This window comes from Panthera leo, chromosome A1 (genome assembly GCF_018350215.1).
Source record: "Panthera leo isolate Ple1 chromosome A1, P.leo_Ple1_pat1.1, whole genome shotgun sequence".
In the NCBI taxonomy this organism is placed as follows: Eukaryota; Metazoa; Chordata; class Mammalia; order Carnivora; family Felidae; genus Panthera; species Panthera leo.
In genome coordinates this window covers 192,140,239-192,160,505 of record NC_056679.1, presented here as the reverse complement: position 1 = coordinate 192,160,505, position 20,267 = coordinate 192,140,239, and the positions used below count along the sequence as shown (strand labels likewise).

Genomic DNA, 20,267 nt, shown 5'->3' with positions numbered 1-20,267 from the left:
CCAATCAAACCTCTTTCCCTCTCTTTCCCAGAGGTAAACTGATATTGGTGAATTCTGTGTTCCAACATTCCTAGCCTTTCTTTGTATAGATTCCTAAAGATGACAGAAGATGATTTTGTAGGTTTTAAAACTTCATAGAAATGGTATCATGAGGTCTGTTTTTCTGTAGATTGTTTTTTTTTCACTCACTGTTAGTGAGTCATCCATGTTGAAGCATGTAACTCTAGTTCCTGGTCAGTCATTTGTACTATTGGATAGCACTCCCTTGATGAAGACAGCACAAGTTTATTCATTTTCCCTTTTGAAGGGCTTCCGTTTTTTGCTATTACAAACAAAAAAATGACATTAATAATCTTATGCACACTTAAGACAATTTCAGATTTGATGCCTAGTAATGGAACTGCCAGGATGTTAAGATGTGTACACCTTTGCTTTACTAGAATGTGCAACACTGCTCTCCAAAGCGGGTGTACCTATTTACATTTCCTACATACTAGACAATCCTACAGGGAAAAACACATTCCAGCTCTACTTATTTTTCTTTTATTAGAAACATTTCCCCTATTACAGCTTTATTAAAAAAAAAAAATCATAGACTGTTATCGGTCTTTGCAGACACAGACTTTGAAAACCTTCAAGTTATGCAACTTTACAGTCCAGTAACCAAGCTGTCCTGCAATTTTAATCAGCCCTTTAGGGAAGGATCACCATTTTGAAGATCCTCCAGAAACAAATCATTCTGATTCAATCCTGTGTCTATGCAGTTCCTAATACCTGAAAGATTTCTTCTCGTGAATTCTTGCTCATCTTTCAAGGTTGGTCTGATTCAACCTTCTCTGATCCACACCTGCCACCTTTTCTGCTCCCTCTCTAGTGCCCCAGTGCAACACTGCTGCCACTTCACCTAGCAGGTCACCAATGCATGCATGCACAGATCCCTTCCATTTCACTATTAAGCTCCCACACCTGTCTTCCTATCCTTCCCCTCAGGCCACAGATTTCATGATCCATCATTATGATCACAACTTTAAAAACACCATTAGCTCCTTTGTGCCCTCTCTCCTAGAGGTATTTATTCCACAAAACCCCAAACCTTCTTGGATCCAACCAAAGTCTTTCTCAATCAGCTTGAATAGTTTACTTTGAATTCATAACTTTGATCCATAGCCTGGCACTTAATAGGGACCATTCGTCCTACATTCTCTCTCAGTAAGCTCATTTTCCTATTCTCTGAGAAGACTATTTTCACATCTTTCTGCATGCTTTCAGCCCCACTCTGAACCTAACTCCACCTTCTGATTTATGCCTCACGGAGAAAAGCAGAAGCCAGGAGGATGAAACACCCTCCTCTTCCAACCAGATCTCCAAACTCACCTGCCCTATTTCCATGTTCTCACTTATCCTTTCTACTTGTGATCTGGATCCAGTCCCCTCTTGACTTCTCAACATCACTCCTGTATTTACTACATTTTCCGTGTATTCAGCTCTCCCTCTTCTGCCTCATTTCCATCAGCATAAAAACATGCCCTTATTATTTTCCATTTAATATTCCCTTAACTGCCACGTACCTCCTCTGGCTTCATGTCTATGCACATTTGTTCAACAAACAAAAGTTTGCTGTCTCCACGTGTACCTTTGCTACTGTACCTTCAGTCTCGTGAGTCCACTCCCGCCATACTTTGTTCTCCGACACTCTAGTGCTTATGTCATGTGTTCAAACTAGTGTGAAAGGACATCTTTGGGATAGAGGTAAATGGAGTGGTGAGGGAAAGGGGGGTGCCTGCTCAAGGCAGTTCATGTGAAACAACCTTGGTGATTGATCAAGGTGGAGGCAGAGCCCAATGCCAAAACACTCTCCCAATCCAGAGGGAGGGCTGAGAACCAGGACAGAACTGAGTCCTCTGACACTCCGGGAGTAAATGTTATCTCCAAGCCTGAGTACTGAGGGAGAAAAAGGGGGAAAGAGGGTATTTCCTACATTTGGAGGCTGACTGAAGAAATCAGATATGAAGAATGAGCAAAGTACATTATCGAAGAAACTAAGGAAATAAAAAGGCAGAGAGATAGCGAGGACCTGGAAGTCATAGGAATAAAGGCTACCAAGGGCCCAAGGAGTGGTTAATACCTATAAATCATTTCCTTTGAAGAATAAAGGGACAGGAAAAGATAAAGCAAATGCAAAATATGCTCATTAACAAAAATAAATTACCAATACAGAGGGGATAGTACTTACCCAATGGCTACTAAATCTTCATGATGAGGTGAGCAAGTAAGACAGAAAATTGTCCTGGGTTCTATAAAGAGGTGCTGGCTGTCATTTCTGTTAAGCCAGTAACAGAAAACTACTCCTTTTTCATCTCCAGATACTATTAAATCCTTTACTTGAGGAGACCAGTGCAATGCTGATATTGTATGCTTTAAAACAAAACAAACACACACATTTGCTTCTTATTTGTCAATGCTGAATTTTTACCTCATTTTAAACCTGTACTATACTAGGCACGTTGAGGGGTACTTAATTAGTGTTAGTGCCACTTGTATGCCAAGAGTACATTAACCAAACGGTAGAATTTAAGCTCCTAAGGAGCAAGGAACCATTAAAACCATTTCTTCCTTTAATAGCTTAATGCAAAGTTCTTACTAAGATTAAGTGAGTCTTCTCCTTTTCTACACTCTCTGAAAAGGCAGGTTTATCAAGTAATCATCTGGTTTAGAAACAAGTTTTATTCACTCATTTACAGTTTATATTAGGAGTCTTTTTCATGGACAGAACCAGAGAGTAGATATTTTTTGATTTGTGGGCCATACTGTCTCTAGTGCAACTACCCAAGTCTGCCTTGTAGCATGCAAGCAGCCAATACTTAAATGAATTGACTGTGGTAGCATTCCAATAAAACAATCTGCAAAAACAGGCAGCACACTGTAGTTTGCTGACCTCTGGTTTATATGTTATCTCCTTCCAAAAAAGTTTTGAGGCATCTTATTCTCATCCAACTAATAAACATTATCATGAAAATTAACAGATGAGCTAGCATACTTGAAACAAAAGAACCCTCAGCACAGATATCTAATAACGGTCTGAGAAACCAGTAAGCCATGGTACCTGATGGAGTGCATGCTCTGTCACAACTGCTTTTGTCTCTACATCCCAGATTTTCACAGTCCCATCATCAGAGCTCGTGGCACAGAGGTTGTATTGACCCGGGTGATGTGAAAACGTGAAGCCAGAGACCCTTTCGGTGTGTCCCACCAATTCCCCTATGACTTCAAGCAAAACCAGATTCCAGGTTAGAGTGCTACCTGAGATTCCTGGCAGAATCATTCTGTTGTTAGATGGGTGGGGTGGGACCTCACTTATCCCGTGGTATAACAAAAATATCCAGGCACTCACAATCAGAAATCCCAAGTGCTGGTTCTGGCTCTGCCACAAGACTTCAGCCCATTTTATCTCCTTGAGTCTCACTCTTTTCAACCGTAAAATGCTGTTGCTATCCCTTGATGCTGACCGTTCACAGGCTGAGGAGTGGCTCAAATGAAGAATGTAAAAGTGATTCTTATTTAGATCTGGCCAGAGGTCATTTGGGAAAGAAGAAATACCTGGCTTGCCACATCCCAGGGCATGATCAAAATCTAGTTTGGAGCCCGAAAGCATCTGGCTCAACACATTAATCTTACAGCAACGAGTATTCTGTATTTGCAGGATCTTGCGTAGGGCCTGGCGCTGTAGGCAGCCCCTTAAACCCAGAAAGGCTTCTAGGGGGCCGGCGCGCGCTGCGTAGGGGGAGGGAGGCCACACATGTTATAAATGCCTGGGTCTAGATAGGGATAACTTCAGGGAGTGAGAGGTCCGACGTGAGAGCACCAGGAGGCGGGACTGCTCAGCCACAGCGTGGTGTAGCTCAATCTTGGAGATGCGGACGCAACTAAGCTTAGTGACTGTGAGAGATCTTTCTGCCTACCTGGGCCTCAAGTTTCCCCATCTGTAGAGAAGGGTAGCTAGAAAAACCCACTTAGCGCCTCTGGCGAACCCAAGAAGGGCAGGAAGGAGGGGGCCCAGAGGTGGGGAGTTACCTCGAAATGGGGGCGTCCCAGGGATCGCGCCGGCGCCCGGGCCCACGCGGACAAGGAAAACGGAGGTCCGCGCCGCGAAGCCGAAGAGGCCCCCAGGCACGGCATCACTGCATCGGGCGCAGTACCAGTTAGGAGAGGGCGGCAGCGTGCGCGGCTCCTGCCCCATGATCACAGGCCACTGGGAAAAGACGAACGAGCCACAGGCGCAAACCGATAGCAACCCCACGCTGTAGCCGGGAAGGGGGCGGGGTTGGCTCGGAGCCCCGCCTCGCCGGGCCCGCCGCTACGGCGCGCGCCGAGGCCCAGGCGGCACCGCGCGCTCCGCTCCCGCAGCCCCCGGGCTGGGAAGAACGCTGACGCGAGCCTGGCGCTCTGCCCCGCAGCCCCGCCCGGGGCCGGAAGGTCTGGTGCTGCCACAGTCCAGCCTGGGGGTTAGGCATTTTCACCTCCTACAGCAAGGCACATAATTAAAGGGTTAGTCTAGCGGAGTCACCTCCCCGCACAGCAGCTTTACTTTTTGGACCTGTTCAACTCTATCCCGTCAAGTATTTTTGAACGCTCTGGGCACTTTGCTAACTCTGGAGATTCTTTAAAGATACCTACAGCAAGCCAGGTAGCAAAAAGATAAAAGTTCGAATCAGAAATCTGAAAGGAAAGGAGGAGATTCTGCAACTGGCTGGAAATTCTGCAACTGGCTGCAACTGTCCTGGTATCCAAGGAGGAGTAGAAGAGCCTCGTTGATTGCCAACTCTGTGAAAGGGACTGCTGTGGAGGAAAAGGAATGGAAATTTCAGATTCTGCGTTTACACTCTCCTGCCTCTGTGTTGCTTGTTTGCATAGCGTACGTGGCACTCCTGCATCTGTAGCGAACGAAACCTGAAATATCTATTCTAATACAGAGAGGTCAAACATATATTTGGTTGTGGGTAGGGGCACTAACTTCCGAGGCATCCAGTCCTACACTGAATTAGTGATTTTGCCAGTTATCTGAATTCACCCTAAACGAATCTGTTTCCTCATTGGAGAAGGAAGATGATAATGCATGCCTTGTTGGATTGCTGTGAGGAATACTTGGGATTTAGTGAAATGCCTGCCGGGCATATATGATAGCAAATTCCTGATGTATATTAATTTATCTCTTGGAGGCCAACCTGGAGATTAACAGGGATTAGGACATCATACTTCGTATTTGAGCTGTTTTTTCTTTAAAAGAGCTTTCCACATGATCTCGTGATTTTTACAGCAAGCCTCTGCGGTAGGGATCGTTATTTCTGTTTCTCTGACACGAAAACTGAGGCCCACCCACGTTAGGTGGCTTGTTCACGGTCTCTGTTTTTTCTAATCCTTTCAGAACGTTTGTGAGGTGAAGTTTCTCAATTTCTCGGGATCCTGATGAGTTTCCGGAAACTCACTAGTTTTCGGCCTTTATTAAAGTCATTCATTCCCAGGCAAAGCTGGCCGGATCACATCTGAAGTGCAGGCAGCGCGTTCGCGGTCTCCATGACAACATCGCGGGTGTAAATACTGCTGGGTCTCCTGCAGGGGAGGGCAACCTGAGACTTGCGCACTCGCCTAGTCCAGGCAGCGCAGGAACTCGGAGGCTTCCGTAGAGGGAGGGAGAAAGATGGCGGCGGCGAGACTGGAACGTTTGGGTAGGGATCTCTTAGAGGTTTAGGGGAGGCAGAAGGGAGTGGAGGTGGGCTCAGCTGACGGCTTGTGTTGATGTTTCAGGTGCATTATGGATGCAGAATCTGAGGGGGAAGCTGGCCTTAGGGTAAGTCTTTCGCCTCGGAGTTACAGAGGGCTGGAGGCCTCTTTGCAAGTTTGTCAGTTACTGAGCCCCTGTGCCGCCCTCTGCCTTAGGCTCTGGGGCTGTGGAGGGGAACAGAACGGCCAGTCACTGCTTGGTTACTCCGTCGTTCCGCCGCCGCCGTATTGCATGGCCCTGAGGGAATCAGGGTAACCTATCACTCAAGGGATATTTTGGATCTCTTTTCCAAACAGTCTCCGAATATGGTTATACTCTCCCAAACCGTGTTGGGAGCCTCCAACTTTTCTAGTTCCCCCTCTAGTTACTTGATTACATGAGCAGGGACTGTGTTGTAGACAACTGAGCTTTACGACGTGCCTGGAATTGTGTTAAACGCTTTATATGCATTATCTCATTCTCATAACATCCAGCATAGTGTAGGTATTGCTCTACCATTTTTCAGACAAGGAACTTGAAGTTCCCCAAAGTAAAATAAGGTTCCCCCGGTCATAGGAAGTTTTAAAGCTTTATACTGTCTTCTCCAGAACATTCTTAGACCTCAGGACGGAAGCGTTTTTAAGGTTAGGGAATGCAGTTAAATCGGCCCTGGCAAGGAGCCTTTCTCTGTCACCTTCTCCTTGTCCCTCTTCTGCAGTACAGCTATTGATATTTGGAGATTGATAATCTGATTGTAAATTGTCTGATTGGTGCATTTGTTGGAATTTATCTTGGTTTAGTTCATAGGCTTTGGAGAGACAGATAAGTTGGGTGTGAATCCACTTTTTAAGCGGTGTGATTTTGGAAAAACTATCCTTTTTGAGTTTTAGTACTTATATGCTATGAGAGTAATATTAGTACCTATGTCATTGATTTTTGAATGAGAATTAAAGGAGGTAGTGCATATGAAGTGTTTAGTATAGTGCATGACATATAACAATCCCACCTTAGATTCTGTCTGCCATTACTGTTTTATTCATTATAAATTATTAATGTGTTCCCATTATATTTAGCTCTGTTCTCGGTGTTTGGGTCAGTAGGCTAAAGAAGAAAATAGGAGGCACTGCCCCTTAGAATTTGTTTATGCTTTGCTTTTTCGGATTATTTTTTATCATTCCACGCCAGCTATGCTGATTTACTTACTTTTGTTGAATATGCTGTCCATTTATTTGCTTCTTGGCTTTTTCATGCTGTCCCTTCACTTCTTGTCTATAATATGAGTTCTAATTATTTAAACCCTGTTCAAATGTTTCCTTAGGAGGTTTCTCAGATCCCACTAAAAAGGAAACAAATTAATCCCTCCTTTTAGCATGTGCCTCTTAAATAGGGACTTCATGTTAATGTGTCTGTGCCCTTTACTAGCTGTATACCCTGGAGAAGTAGCAACAGTTCTTGTTTCTCTTTGTAGCTCCAGGTTATGGTCTTGCACAAAGTGAATATTTTGTTAATGTTTGTCAGCTTAAATTGTCCTGCACTGACTATACTGGGAAGCTCTGAGCAAGCAACTTAAGCAGTTTGGCCTCAGTCTTTTCATCTATGTAATACAAAAGGGTTCAATTTTGCTAGATAATCATTAAGGCTCTTTCTGGTTGTGAAAGAGTATAAATAATTTTGTGAATCCCTAGTCTGGACTTTCTAATAGACAAATGGTTATGTAAAAACTAAATAGAGAAGGTAGAATTAATGCTCATGATAACTCTATAAAATCTTAGAGATTTTCTAATTCAGTGATGAAACTTCATTGCATATAGATGGCACTCAGTTAATGGAAATGAACTGGAAGAAGCAGTCTGTGTAAAATGAGAGAATGTGGTAGGGCCTGTGGCAATTAGTAGAGTGCATTCCTCATCTAAAGGCATTGAAATGGGTTAAGAAAAAGTGCTAACCAAATAAAACTTTTCTGTAGGCTGTATTTGGTAGTGGAATGACAGTTTCCAGCTTTTGAATTCCAAGTCTCCCCATTTTACTGATGGATGCGTTTGAGAATTTTAATGACTTACTGAAGGCTACACAGTTAATACAAGTCAAATCTAGGACCTAAACAAAACATTGTCTGGGTGATGAATCAGGCCTGCAGATGTGTTTTGTTTGGACTACACAGGATTTAAAAACTTTTGAAATTTAAATTAAAAAAACTGGCAGCTTCTTATAAAAATCCAGGTTTCCAGATTATCTTTTGCATCACAAAATATGGCAACAATTTTCTAGAGCTAAAAAGTGTACCACTCTTTAGATAGGGCCTATACTCTTCAGTTTTCCTCATTTAAAAAAAATTTTTTATTATTTTTATTTATTTATTTATTTATTTAGAGAGAGAGAGAGAGTGTGTGACTGGGCAAGGGGCAGAGAGAGAGGAAGACACAGAATCTGAATCGGCGCAGAGCCTGATGCAGGGCTCGAACCTGCAAGCCATGAGGTCGTGACCTGAGATGAAGTTGGATGCCCAACTGACTGAGCCACCCCGGTGCCCTCAGTTTTCCTCATTTTTTAACCATGTGTAAAATCCTTCACTTATTCCAAGCCCTCTTATTTATGTTACCTGGCTATTCCCTGTATTCTTTAATTCATTCTACAAACATATGTGTAGTGCCTTATGTGTACTAGGTACTATTCTTTTTTTTTTAATTTTTCACATAATTTTAATTATCATATCCATTCTTCAAAAAATATACATATATAATTTAATTATTTATATGTAACTAAAATATTATACAGTCAGTGAATTATATAGAGGTAAAATCATACTACTTATTTTGATTCTAAAACATCAAAAGGTATTAACTACATCAGACGTTATAAACTGTCCAACCTAGTCCAAATGAATTATTTATTGCATGTGTACTCCAATATGGTTTTTTTTTTTTTTTTTTTTTTTGCCCCCAGAATGTGTTCTGTGGTTTTTAGAATTTGTTAACAACATTTAAAATTTCACAAAGAAACCCAGATTTTCAAACTTTTGAAATAATAGTAATCTGGCAGTACTGGGCTACACAATAATTGTGTGTGTGTGTGTGTGTGTGTGTGTGTGTGTTCCTTGGTATGCTTCTAGTTAGGAAGAAAAATAGTAAATCCATGATAGTTTTTAATAAAAAGTGTAGAGGCATAGTGGCCTCATATATAAAACATACTCTCTTAAAGTTTTAGAGGTATCTGTGTATGTGTGTGTGTATGTGTGTTGTGTGTGTGTGTTGTGTGTGTATATGTATATATGTATATGTATGTATATATATATGTGTGTGTATATATATATATATATATACATATATATATATATATATATATATATATATATATATGTATATACTTTTTAACAACTTGGATTAGGGGAATATACAGAGTAACTTTGTCACAGTGTACTGGGGAGGGATGCAAGGCCCAGTGAAAGAGCTAGAAAGCATGAGTTTAATAATGATGGTTGTGCCTATTGCTTGTTAAGGGGGCTTTGACACATAATTTGAATTCTGAATCCAGCTAGATTTCCTGAAAGTGGATAAACTAACAGTCCTAGGTGTAGACCACTAAATATATAGGAAACTAAAAATTAGATAATGCATATTATAACAATTTATAAAATAAAAATTTATAAAATAAAAAAAAGTGAATAGATTTAGTAGACTGTGCCCAAGATAATGGCTGAGCATCAGACATGTCCCCCTGAAAGGCAGAAAAAGATTAAATGAAAAATATGAAGCCAAAAAGAAACTCATAAATTTTTTAATTTTTTAAATGTTTATTTATTGTTGAGAGAGACAGAGCGTGAGTTGGGGCAGGGCAGAGAGAGAGACACAGAATCCAAAGCAGGCTCCAGGCTCCCAGCTGCCAGCACAGAGCCTGACGTGGGGCTTAAATTCGTGAACTGTGAGATCATGACCTGAGCCGAAGTCAGACACTCAACTGACTGAGCCACCCAGGTGCCCCGCCAGGTACTGTTCTTTTTTTTTTTTTAATTAAAAAAAAAATTTTTTTTTTAATGGTTATTTATTTTTGACAGAGAGAGAGACAGAGTATGAGCAGGGGAGTGGCAGAGAGAGAGGGAGACACAGAATCCAAAGCAGGCTCCAGGCTCTAGGCTCTGAGCTGTCAGCACAGAGCCCGATGTGGGGCTCGAACTCACAGACCACGAGATCATGACCTGAGCCAAAGTTGGACGCTCAACTGACTGAGCCACCCAGGCACCCCTCCCCAGGACTATTCTAACACTAGAGATTTTGCAGTGAACAAAACCAGAGTAATCCCTCACAGTCTATTGAGGAAAGCACTTGATAAGTAAAATGTAGAGTGTATTAGACAATGACAACTGCTTAGGAGAAAATGTAAGCAGAAAATGGGAACAGGTAGTGTGTATATATTGGAGTGGGGTTACAGGTTTGGATAGGTAAGTCCTCACCAAGAAGATAACATTTGAGTAAAGATGTGAAGGAAATGAGGGAGCAAGCTATCAGAGGAGCAGATTTTGGGGAGAATATCACAAGTTCAGTTTGAGGCTTATTAAATTTGTAACATCCAGTAAGCTTTCAAGTGTAGATGAAAGTAGGCAATTGAATATATATGAGTTTGGAATTCAGGGAAAGGATGTCAATTCAGGAGTCATCAGTGCATGAAGAGTGTTTAAAGCCATGAGACTGGTTGACTTCACCATAGAGTGAAGTAGAAATTACAAGAGTACAAGGATTGATTCCTGAGGCAGCCAGCATTTACAGATCTCTCTCAAAAATAAATAAACTGGGGCGCTTGGTGGCTCAGTCGGTTGGGCAGCCAACTTCGGCTCAGGTCATGATCTCATGCTTCATAGGTTCTAGCCCCACGTTGAGCTCTGTGCTGACAGCTCCGAGCCTGGAGACTGCTTTGGATTGATTCTGTGTCTCCCTCTCTCTGTTCCCCTCCCCCACTTGCCCTCTATCTCTCAAAAATAAATAAACCTTTAAAAAAAAGTTAAAAATTTTTTAAAATAAAAATAAGTAAATAAGTAAATAAACTTAACAAAAAGGAATGTGGAATTTAGGCATTTGGTCCTTCTTGGTTTACATAGTGAGAAAATCTGGCTTATTAATCATCCACATGTGTATGGCATAATAACAGAAACCTTTTGGAACAGAGAAGTCATGCTCCCTAGTCTGTAAAAACTTGCAGCAGGGGTCAATTTTTGCCCCTACCCCCACCTCCAGCCCCCTAGGACATTTGGCAATATCTGGAGACATTTTTCGTTGTCCCAACTCAGGCCAGGGGTGCTACTAGAGTGGCTAGAGTTGAGGGATCCTACTAAGCATCCTACAAGGCACAGGATAGCCCCCACAACATAGAATGATCTGGCCCCAAGTATCAATATTGCAGTGGTTGAGAAACTTCTGAGTTTACCATGGTCCAAAGTTGCTGGAATTTTGTTTGCTTGCTGAACTCTTGTTTCCTTGTGTGATTATCCTTGACTTTAACCAAATGAAATTATATTGAATTATGACAATATACATATCACTTCAGCCATTTATTTTAGATGCTAATTGAGACAAGATGGAGGATGTTCTTTTATTCAGTTTCAAGTGTGGGATTAACGGTGTTAACAGAAGTAATTTTGGAACAAAGAATTTTTCACCTTGATGCATTTAATAACCTGCATATAGTAATCTCAAGATCGAGCCAGAGGCCAGTCATATCTTCACTTGGGATTTGGGTATACCTTGCACTAGATTTCAAGATGAATTTTGAGTAATACATAGGAAGTATAATTTCTGAAATTGTGACTTTAGAAACTTTGAGATCTTGTTTTATCTGAATTCTTAATCCTAAAATTTGCTTTGTATCTGCCACTCTTCAATGTCTGATGACTGTGGGAAGAATTTGAAAAGTGATAGTCCTTAAGTATCCTTAAGTATTGGTAGATAGAAGACACCAGAGTAACAGGAGTAAGGAAATTCATATGCTGGTTCCAGTATACCACCCACTTTCCGTTTGAGCTCTGGCAGTCTCACCAGACTGTGGGCACCTGTGTGTGTGCTTGTGTGTACAGGCATTCTGGAGACTTGGTTCATGCCTACCTTCCTTCATCCAATTTACAGAGGTGCAGTGAAGCTAAAGGGATTTGGGCTTCCCAGTAAATGTGAGGATGTTGTAAATATCAGTAATGGTCCTTGAACTTCAAAATGATAAAAGTTGATCTTGGATGCCTTTCAGTGTTTTTTTTTGTTTTTTTTTTTTTAAGGTTTTAACTTGCTTTGATTTTTTAGAATGCTAGCAATAAACTAGATTGCTAGGCGGACCTAAAATTTAATGTTTGTTGGAAAACAGTTTTATAGAAGGAAATGGATTCTAGCAATAGCTCATGTTATCATTTGTTAATTCCACAAATTTCCTTTTCTTGAATCCGCTTTCTCTAGTGACTCTTTGCAGTATTTCTTACACAAAAAGGTCTCAAAAGTTGTAAGTTTTGAATTACACAGTTAAGTTTTGAATTACATATTTTCTATTTACCCCATGATTGCTTCATTTTCTGCTTTAATTCCAATAGTTGACCAGGAGAGGGCGTGTAAGAACTTTTGTTTTAATACACTTCTGAATTAAGTACTCTGCTTGGAATAATAATTTAATTTAATTTAATTTGATTACAATTGTTTAGTATTTTCCTGGTAGTTCGTTTTATGAACCATCTGAACCCTGAAAGTATTGTAAGTATTCAGAAAGCTTTGTCATTGTTGATTCATAATGTGTTTAATTTATTAAGCACCATATGTAATTCACTAAATGTGTATTGATTTGAGTACAAGACACTGTGTTAGATATGATGTATACAGAAGGCATGGGCCTCACCCTCAAGCATTCTTTAAGACTGGTTAGTGAAATGGTTTCACAGAAAAAGAATTAAATAGAAGCCAAGAGGCTTGTGTTTCCAAGAATTAAATAGAAGCCAAGAGGCTGTCAACAATGAGATTTGAGATAGAATTAAGGTTCAGAGAGACCCTAGAGATCTCTTTTCATAAAGAAGCTGAGGACCAAAGAGTGGATAAAGTTAGTGTACCCATGAATTACAGCTTCAAGCAAAGGGTCATGATTCCAAATGTGAGAAGGTTTGGAATTGTGTGATAATAAAGTTTACAGTTCACAGTGTTCATTTTTTCTGGAGACTAGGAGAGATGAACTGTTCAGAGGGCCTTATTTAAAATTAATACTAGGAATGCCTGGCTGGCTCAGTCGGTTAAGTGTCTGATTTTGGCTCAGGTCATGATCTCATGATTTGTGAGTTTGAGCCCTGTGTTGGACTCTGTGCTGACAGTGCAGAGCCTGCTTGGGATTCTCTCTCTCTCCCTCTCTCGTTGCCCCTCCTCCACTGGCACACACATTGTCTATCTCAAAATAAATAAAATAAAATTAAGGGCGCCTGGGTGGCTCAGTCGGTTGAACGTCCGACTTTGGCTCAGGTCATGATCTCATGGCCTGTGAGTTCGAGCCCCATGTCGGGCTCTGTGCTGACAGCTCAGAGCCTGGAGCCTGCTTGGGATTCTGTGTCTCCCTCTCTCTCTGCCCCTAACCCACTTGCATTCTCTCTCTGTCTCTCTCAAAAATAAATAAATATTAAAAAAAAATTTTTTTAATAAAAAAAATTAGAAAAAATAAAATAAAACTAGCCATCAGTGTTTATTATGTGCTAGATGCTGTAGGGTACAGTATATTAATTATCCACCATCAACAGAATGAAGTGGGTATTATTCTCATTCTGAAAGTAATAACATCAATTTTATTGAGCCCTTTTAAGCGTCAGGTTAAGTATTTTACTTAAAATATCTTATTTGAGCTCCTTAAGAAGCCTATGAGGTAATTACTGTTATTACTCCATCTACTGATGAGGAAACTGAGCTCGAGAAAGTTATGTGACTTTCCTAAGTTCATTTACCTTGTATTAAAGTTGGGATTTAGACTCAGGTTTACTTGCCTCCATAGTCTCTGCCCTCATTACTTTGCTTATGGTTTTGCTTTTTTTTTCTTTTTTTGGAAATTCTGCCCTCTAGCATCATGTCTCCTAATTTTGTACTTTTCACTTAAAATAGTGGAGCCTATATGTGGATGGCAAAGGTTTAGTCAAGTATTTAGATAGTATTGATCTTTTTTTCTTTTTTAATGTTTATTTTTGAGAGAGAAAGAGAGAAACAGAGTGTGAATGGGGGAGGGGCAGAGAGAAGGAGACACAGAATCCGAAGTAGGCTCCAGGCTCCATGCTGCCAGCCCAGAGCCCGATGTGGGGCTCGAACTCATGAACTGTGAGATTATGACCTGAGCCAAAGTCGGACACTTAACTGACTGAGCCACTCAGGTGCCCCAGATTGTACTGATCTTAATATTGGGATGTAAAATGGTGAATTTGAGGTAGAATAGGAAAAATGAGCCAGTAGGAGAATAGGTTTTTTAAATTCTTTAGTCCGAATGATTTAAAAACTAAAAGACTTGGCTAAATATATCATCCAATTGCATAAATTGTGTGAAAATCTGCCACTTTACAATAACTTTGAATATTTAAGTCTGGGTTAAAGATTTGCTTAGTATCCATGTGCCAGATATTGTCCTTAGTGCTAGAATATGGAAGATGTTATACTTGCCCTCAGAATGCTCGAATCTGTACACTTACTATAGGAACTCATTCTTCTGTAGCCAACTTACAGTACCATAGTACTAACTCACTGTTGCATGGTTGGCAAGAGGAGAGTACTTTTATATGCTGTTGAATTGGATTTGCTAGTATCTTTTTGCGAATTTTTGCATCCATATTCATCAGGGATATTGGCCTGTAGTTCTCCTTTTTTGTTGGGTCTCTGTCTGGTTTGGGAATCAAAGTAATGCTGGCTTCATAGAATGAGTCTGGAAGGAAGTTTTCCTTCTCTATGTTTTGGAACAGCTTGAGAAGGATAGGTATTAACTCTCCTTTAAATGGCTGGTAGAATTCCCCAGGGAAGCCGTCTGGTCCAGGACTCTTATTTGCTGGGAGATTTTTGATAACAGATTCAATTTCTTCACTAGTTACAGGTCTGTTCAAATTTTCTATTTCTTCCCATTTGAATTTGGGAAATGTGTGGGTGTTTAGGAATTTGTCCATTTTTTCCAGGTTGTCCAGTTTGTTGGTATATAATTTTTCATAGTATTCCCTGGTAATTCTGAGGGATTGGTTTTAATAAATCCATTTTCATTTGTGATTTTTATCTATTTGGATCGTCTCTCTTTTCTTTTTGAGAAGCCTGGCTAGAGGTTTATCAATTTTGTTTATTTTTTCAAAAAACCAACTCTTAGTTTCATTGATCTATTCTACTGTTTTATGATTCTATATTTTTTATTTATGCTTTGATCTTTATTATTTCTCTTCTTCTATTGGGTTTGGGGTTTCTTTGCTGTTCTGCTTCTAGTTCCTTTAGGTATGCTGTTAGATTTTGTTTTTGGGATTTTTCTTGTTTCTTGAGATAGGCCTGGATTGCAGTGTATTTTCCTCTTAGGACTGCCTTTGCTGCATCCCAAAGGGTTTGGATTGTTGTGTTTTCATTTTCATTTGTTTCCATATATTTTTTAATTTCTTCCTTAATTGCCTGGTTGACCCATTTGTTCTTTAGTAGGATATTCTTTAACCTCCATGCATTTGGAGGTTTTGCACACTTTCTCCTGTGGTTGATTTCAAGTTTTGTAGCATTGTGATCTGAAAGTGTGCATGGTATGATTTCAATTCTTTTATATATATTGAGGGCTGTTTTGTGACCCAGTATGTGATCTATCTTGGGGAATGTTCCATGTGCACTTGAGAAGAAAGTATATTCTGCTGCTGTAGGACGTAGAAGTCTAAATATATGTCAAGTCCATCTGGTCCAGTGTATCATTCAGGGCCATTGTTTCTTTACTGATTTTCTGTCTAGATGATCTGTCCATTGTTGTAAGTAGAGTATTAAAGTCCCCTGCAATTACCACATTCTTACCAATAAGATTGCTTATGTTTGTGATTAATTGTTTTATATATTTGGGTGCTTCTGAATTCGGTGCATAGACATTTATAATTGTTAGCTCTTCTGATGGATAGACCCCATAATTATTATATAATGCCCTTCTTCATCTCTTGTTACAGCCTTTAATTTTAAGTCTAGTTTGTCTGATATGAGTATGGTCACTCCAGCTTCCTTTTGACTTTCAGTAGCATGATAGATATTCCCCATCCCCTCACTTTCAATCTGAAGGTGTTCTAAGATCTAAAATGAGTCTCTTGTAGACAGCAAATAGATGGGTCTTGTTTTTTTATCCATTCTGATACCCTATGTCTTTTGGTTGGAGCATTTAGTCCATTTATATTCAGTGTTATTATTGAAAGATATGGGTTTAGAGTCATTGTTATGTCTGTAGGTTTCATGTTTGCGGTGATGTGTCTGGTCCCCCTTAGGATCTCTTGTAGGGCTGGTTTAGTGGTGATGAATTCCTTCAGTTTTTGTTTGTTTGGGAAAACCTTTATCTTTCTTCTATTCTGAATGACAGGCTTGCTGGATAAAGGATTCTTGGCTGCATATTTTTCCTGTTCATCACATTGAAGATTTCCTGCCATTCCTTTCTGGCCTGCCAAGTTTCAGTGGATAGCTCTGCTACTACCCTTATGTGTCTACCTTTATATGTTAAGGCTCGTTTACCCCTAGCTGCTTTCAGAATTCTCTCTTTATTCTTGTATTTTGCTAGTTTCACTGTGATATGTCGTGCAGAAGATTGATTCAAGTTAAATCTGAAGGGAGTTCTCTGTGCCTCTTGGATTTCAATGTCTGTTTCCTTCCCCAGATTGGTGAAGTTCTCAGCTATGATTTGTTCAAGTACACCTTCAGCCCCTTTCTCTCTCTTTTCTTCATCTGGAATTCCTATGATACAGATATTGTTCTCTTTGCTGGAATCACTTAGTTCTCTAATTCTCCCTTCATGATCCAGGATTTTTTTAATCTCTCTTTTTCTTAGCTTCCTCTTTTTCCATAATTTTATTTTTTGATTCACCTATTCTCCCCTCTGCCTCTTCAATCTGCACTTTGGTTGCCTCCATTTTATTTTGCACCTCATTTATAGCACTTTTTAATTCATCATGACTGTTTTTTAGTTCCTTGATCTCTGCAGCAGTAGATTCTCTGCTGTCTTCTATGCTTTTTTTCAAGCCCAGTGATTAATCTTATGACTGTTATTCTAAAATTCTTGTTCAGTTATATTGCTTATATCTGTTTTGATCAATTCTTTAGCTGTCATTTCTTCCTGGAATTTCTTTTGAGGAGAATTCTACTGTTTGGTCATTTTGGTTAGTTTTCTGTCCTTTGTGTGTTCTAAAAGTTTGTTATGTGCTCTGCACCTGTGAGTACTGCTATATTAAAGGGGGTCATATACTGTCCAGGGCCTGGCCCTTCAGGATGTGTTTTGGAGACTGTTACTTGCTCTCTGTTGTTGTCACTTTGGTTATTTTTTTCCCCTATTTGTAGTGATGTTTTGGGCCCTCCACCAGGTGTGCTTTGATTTGTGCCTTGAAGTATCCCTGGAAAGGAAAACAAACAGATAAACAAACAGAAAACAAAAAACACACAAGCACACAAATTAAAAAAAAAAGAAAGAAAGAAAAAAAAAAAAAAACAAAACCCAAAAGCAAAAAACCAGAAACACCAGCTGTAAGTAAAGAACAGGGTGGAGGTGGTGCCCATGGAAGATCACATACAAAGAGAGAAATGACAGGGACTGGGTTGGGGGGGAGGGGAATAAACATTGATTAGGTAAAGAGACTAAACGGCTTAATCCAGAGAGAGAGAAAGGAAAATAAAGAAGGAGGCAGGGGAAAAAGCAGATAAAATTACCCAGACAGTGAAACTATACAGCTTGATTATTCCAGAGAGAGAGAAAGGAAAGAAGGAGGTGATCCATGTGTCAAGAGAATGGGTTAAATATGTCTGTTTATACAAACCAACAACCAGAGTAACCAGACTAGAGGAGGGAAGAGATAAGAAGGAGAAAAGGAAGGAAGAATATATCTATATAACAAGAATTGTCTGAGAGTTAATCCAGGCGATGCAGCAGCGCTGGTCAGGAGGAGGGGTCCCTCTGGTTCCTCAGTGTCCATCCCGCTCCGGTAGATGCGCAGTTACCCAGCACGGAGGGGCGTGGTTTGGTGTACACGGTTCTTGCCTCCACTGTGGGCCCGAGGTTGGATCCCTGAGGCCCTGCCTTGGTGGTGGTGGGGTGAAAAATGGCAACCCCCAGTCTCTCCTCCATGGACCCGGTGTCCCAAATCACTTTGTTCGAGCCGTCCTCACTGTGCCGCAGGCGCAGGCGAGGCGGTTTGCCCTGCTCTGCCGACTCCTGTGCCCCGCGCTTGGCTGGGATTCAAACTCCCGCTCTGTGCGCCCTGGTACTGGGGAAGCGCCTCTCCATGCCGCCAGATCTGTGGTCCCTGCTGGCTTTCTCCTGTCCCGCAGCACTCCAGGGAGGGAATCACTTTCTTCTACTGTGGACTGCGCCCCCGACCTAGGCACCGAGCCTGGGGCTGTCTCCCCTCCTCCCCAGGTGCACCAACAGGGCAGCCAGCCCCAGTCCAGAGAAAGCCCCGCAGTTGGAGATTGGATCTTTCTCCATGCTGCTCTGAGGTTTTTCTCTTGTCCAGATACAGTCCTATGCTTCCCCAGCCGCTCTTTCTCTTCCCTTTGTCCACAGAAGGGGATCCCTCCCTTCCATTCATTTTATCTCTCCCAGTTTGCAATCACGCACCTATGGCCCGTCAGGTTGTCCCCGTGTATTCCTGGTAGCGACTCAGTCTGTTTTCCTCCCAGTCTCTTCAAGAACAGAGTACTAACATAGTGGGGAGGGGGCACCTGGGTGGCCAAGTGTCTGACTCTTGATTTTGGCTCGGGTCATGGTCTCACAGTTCATGGGTTCAAGTCTCATGTTGAGTGCTGTGCTGACAGCATGGAGCCTGCTTAGAGCAAGGAGCCTGTCTCTGTCTCTCTGCCTCTCTCTCTCTCTCTCTCTCTCTCTCTCTCTCTCTCTCTGTCTTTCAAAAATAAATAGAAACAAAAGACAGTGGGGAGAATGGTTGGGAGAAGGGATCACGTGATAGCTCGCAATGAGGTGACATTTGAGCTGGAGTTTAAAACCGGACAAACATTTCATTCAGGAGATAATGATTGAGGAAAAAACAATATGATCAAAAGCATAAAGACATGAAAGTATGTGGTTTGTTCAGGGAACAATGAACATCTGTGTGGCCAGGCCAAAAGGTGAATGAGCCAAGATGGCAAGGTTGGGGTTAGATTATAAAAGGCCTTGTGTGTCTTGCTGGGATTTTAGACTCTGTATTCTGCATAGCATGGAAACACCAAGTTTGTGTGTTATTTGGATATCCCCAGAGATACAAAAATAGATAATATGATGAACCCTCTTAAACTCATCACCCAACTTCAATAACTTACTCATGGCCAATCTTGTTTTGTTCCCTACTATGTTCCCTACTCTTTCCCATCATATTTTGAGACAAATCCCAGACACTATATTATTTAATCCATGAATATTTCACTATATATCTCACTAAAAAGCATCAAATATCCAGTTAATATTCAGATTTCCAATGGTTAAATCACTGTTATACTTTTAAAATTGTCATAATCTACACATTGAAATTAATTGATATTGCTCTTAAGTCTCTTAATTAGTAGGTCTTTTTTTCAGCTCTTTCTTTTTCCCCTTGTAATTTATTTGTTGAGGAAAATAGGCTGTCTTGTAGTTTGTACAGCTTGGATTTTGCTGAGCACATCCCTCGTATTGTTTAACATGTTTCCTCTCTTTGTATTTCCTGTATTGAATCTAGAAGCCCAATTAATTCAGGTTTGTTTTTTGCAGAAAAATTACTTCATGGGTGGTGGGTAGTGTGTTCTTTCATCAAGAGGTACATAATGCCACCTTTATTAAGTTCTTAGGGATTACAAAATGATGCAGTTTGTCTTGCCTCCTCGGCAAAGTTGACTAATTCTACAGAGCAGGTCAGGGATCCAATGTATCTTCCTTGTTTTTTAAAACATTCATTTATTTTTGAGAGAGAGAGAGAGAGAGAGAGAGAGGAGTGCGAATGAATGAGCATGAAGTGAGAGGGGCAGAGAGAGGGAGACAGGATCTGAAGCTGGCTATGTGCTGACCACAGAGAGCCTGATGTGGGGCTTGAACTCACGGACCACAAGATGATGACCTGAGCCAAAGTCAGACGCTTAACCAACTGTGCCACCCAGGTGCCCCGTGTCTTCTTTAAGTCTGTTTTAGAACTGAACTGGCTTATATTAGAGAGTCAATATTTTTTGGCCAGTCAGGGCAAGAGATCATGGGTTAATATCTGTTTACTGTTTGACTTATGCTAATCTTTAACTTTTTACTTTTTGTTTTTAAAATTTTAAAGACAGAGAAACTAAAATTTAATTTTAAATTTAGGGGGGGAGAGGGACAGGGC

At 40.8% G+C, this 20,267-nt stretch overlaps 2 protein-coding genes across 2 annotated transcripts in view; one reads left to right on the top strand and one right to left on the bottom strand.

Moving 5' to 3' along the window:
* GEMIN5 (gem nuclear organelle associated protein 5) overlaps window positions 1–4,292 on the bottom strand; it is a 39,905-nt gene extending 35,613 nt beyond the window's left edge. Inside the window, exons 1-3 of the mRNA XM_042948487.1 lie at window positions 4,072–4,292; window positions 3,104–3,264; window positions 2,234–2,415 (exon numbers count right to left, since the gene is read on the bottom strand). Coding sequence (XP_042804421.1) covers window positions 2,234–2,415; window positions 3,104–3,264; window positions 4,072–4,237 — 509 coding nt within the window. The 5' untranslated portion in view covers window positions 4,238–4,292. The remainder of the gene's footprint in view (window positions 1–2,233; window positions 2,416–3,103; window positions 3,265–4,071) is intronic.
* A 167-nt stretch (window positions 4,293–4,459) lies between these two features.
* The window catches only part of MRPL22 (mitochondrial ribosomal protein L22), a 35,089-nt gene continuing 19,281 nt past the window's right edge, over window positions 4,460–20,267 (top strand). Inside the window, exons 1-2 of the mRNA XM_042948486.1 lie at window positions 4,460–5,723; window positions 5,803–5,845. Of these exons, the coding sequence (XP_042804420.1) occupies window positions 5,696–5,723; window positions 5,803–5,845 (71 nt within the window). The 5' untranslated portion in view covers window positions 4,460–5,695. The remainder of the gene's footprint in view (window positions 5,724–5,802; window positions 5,846–20,267) is intronic.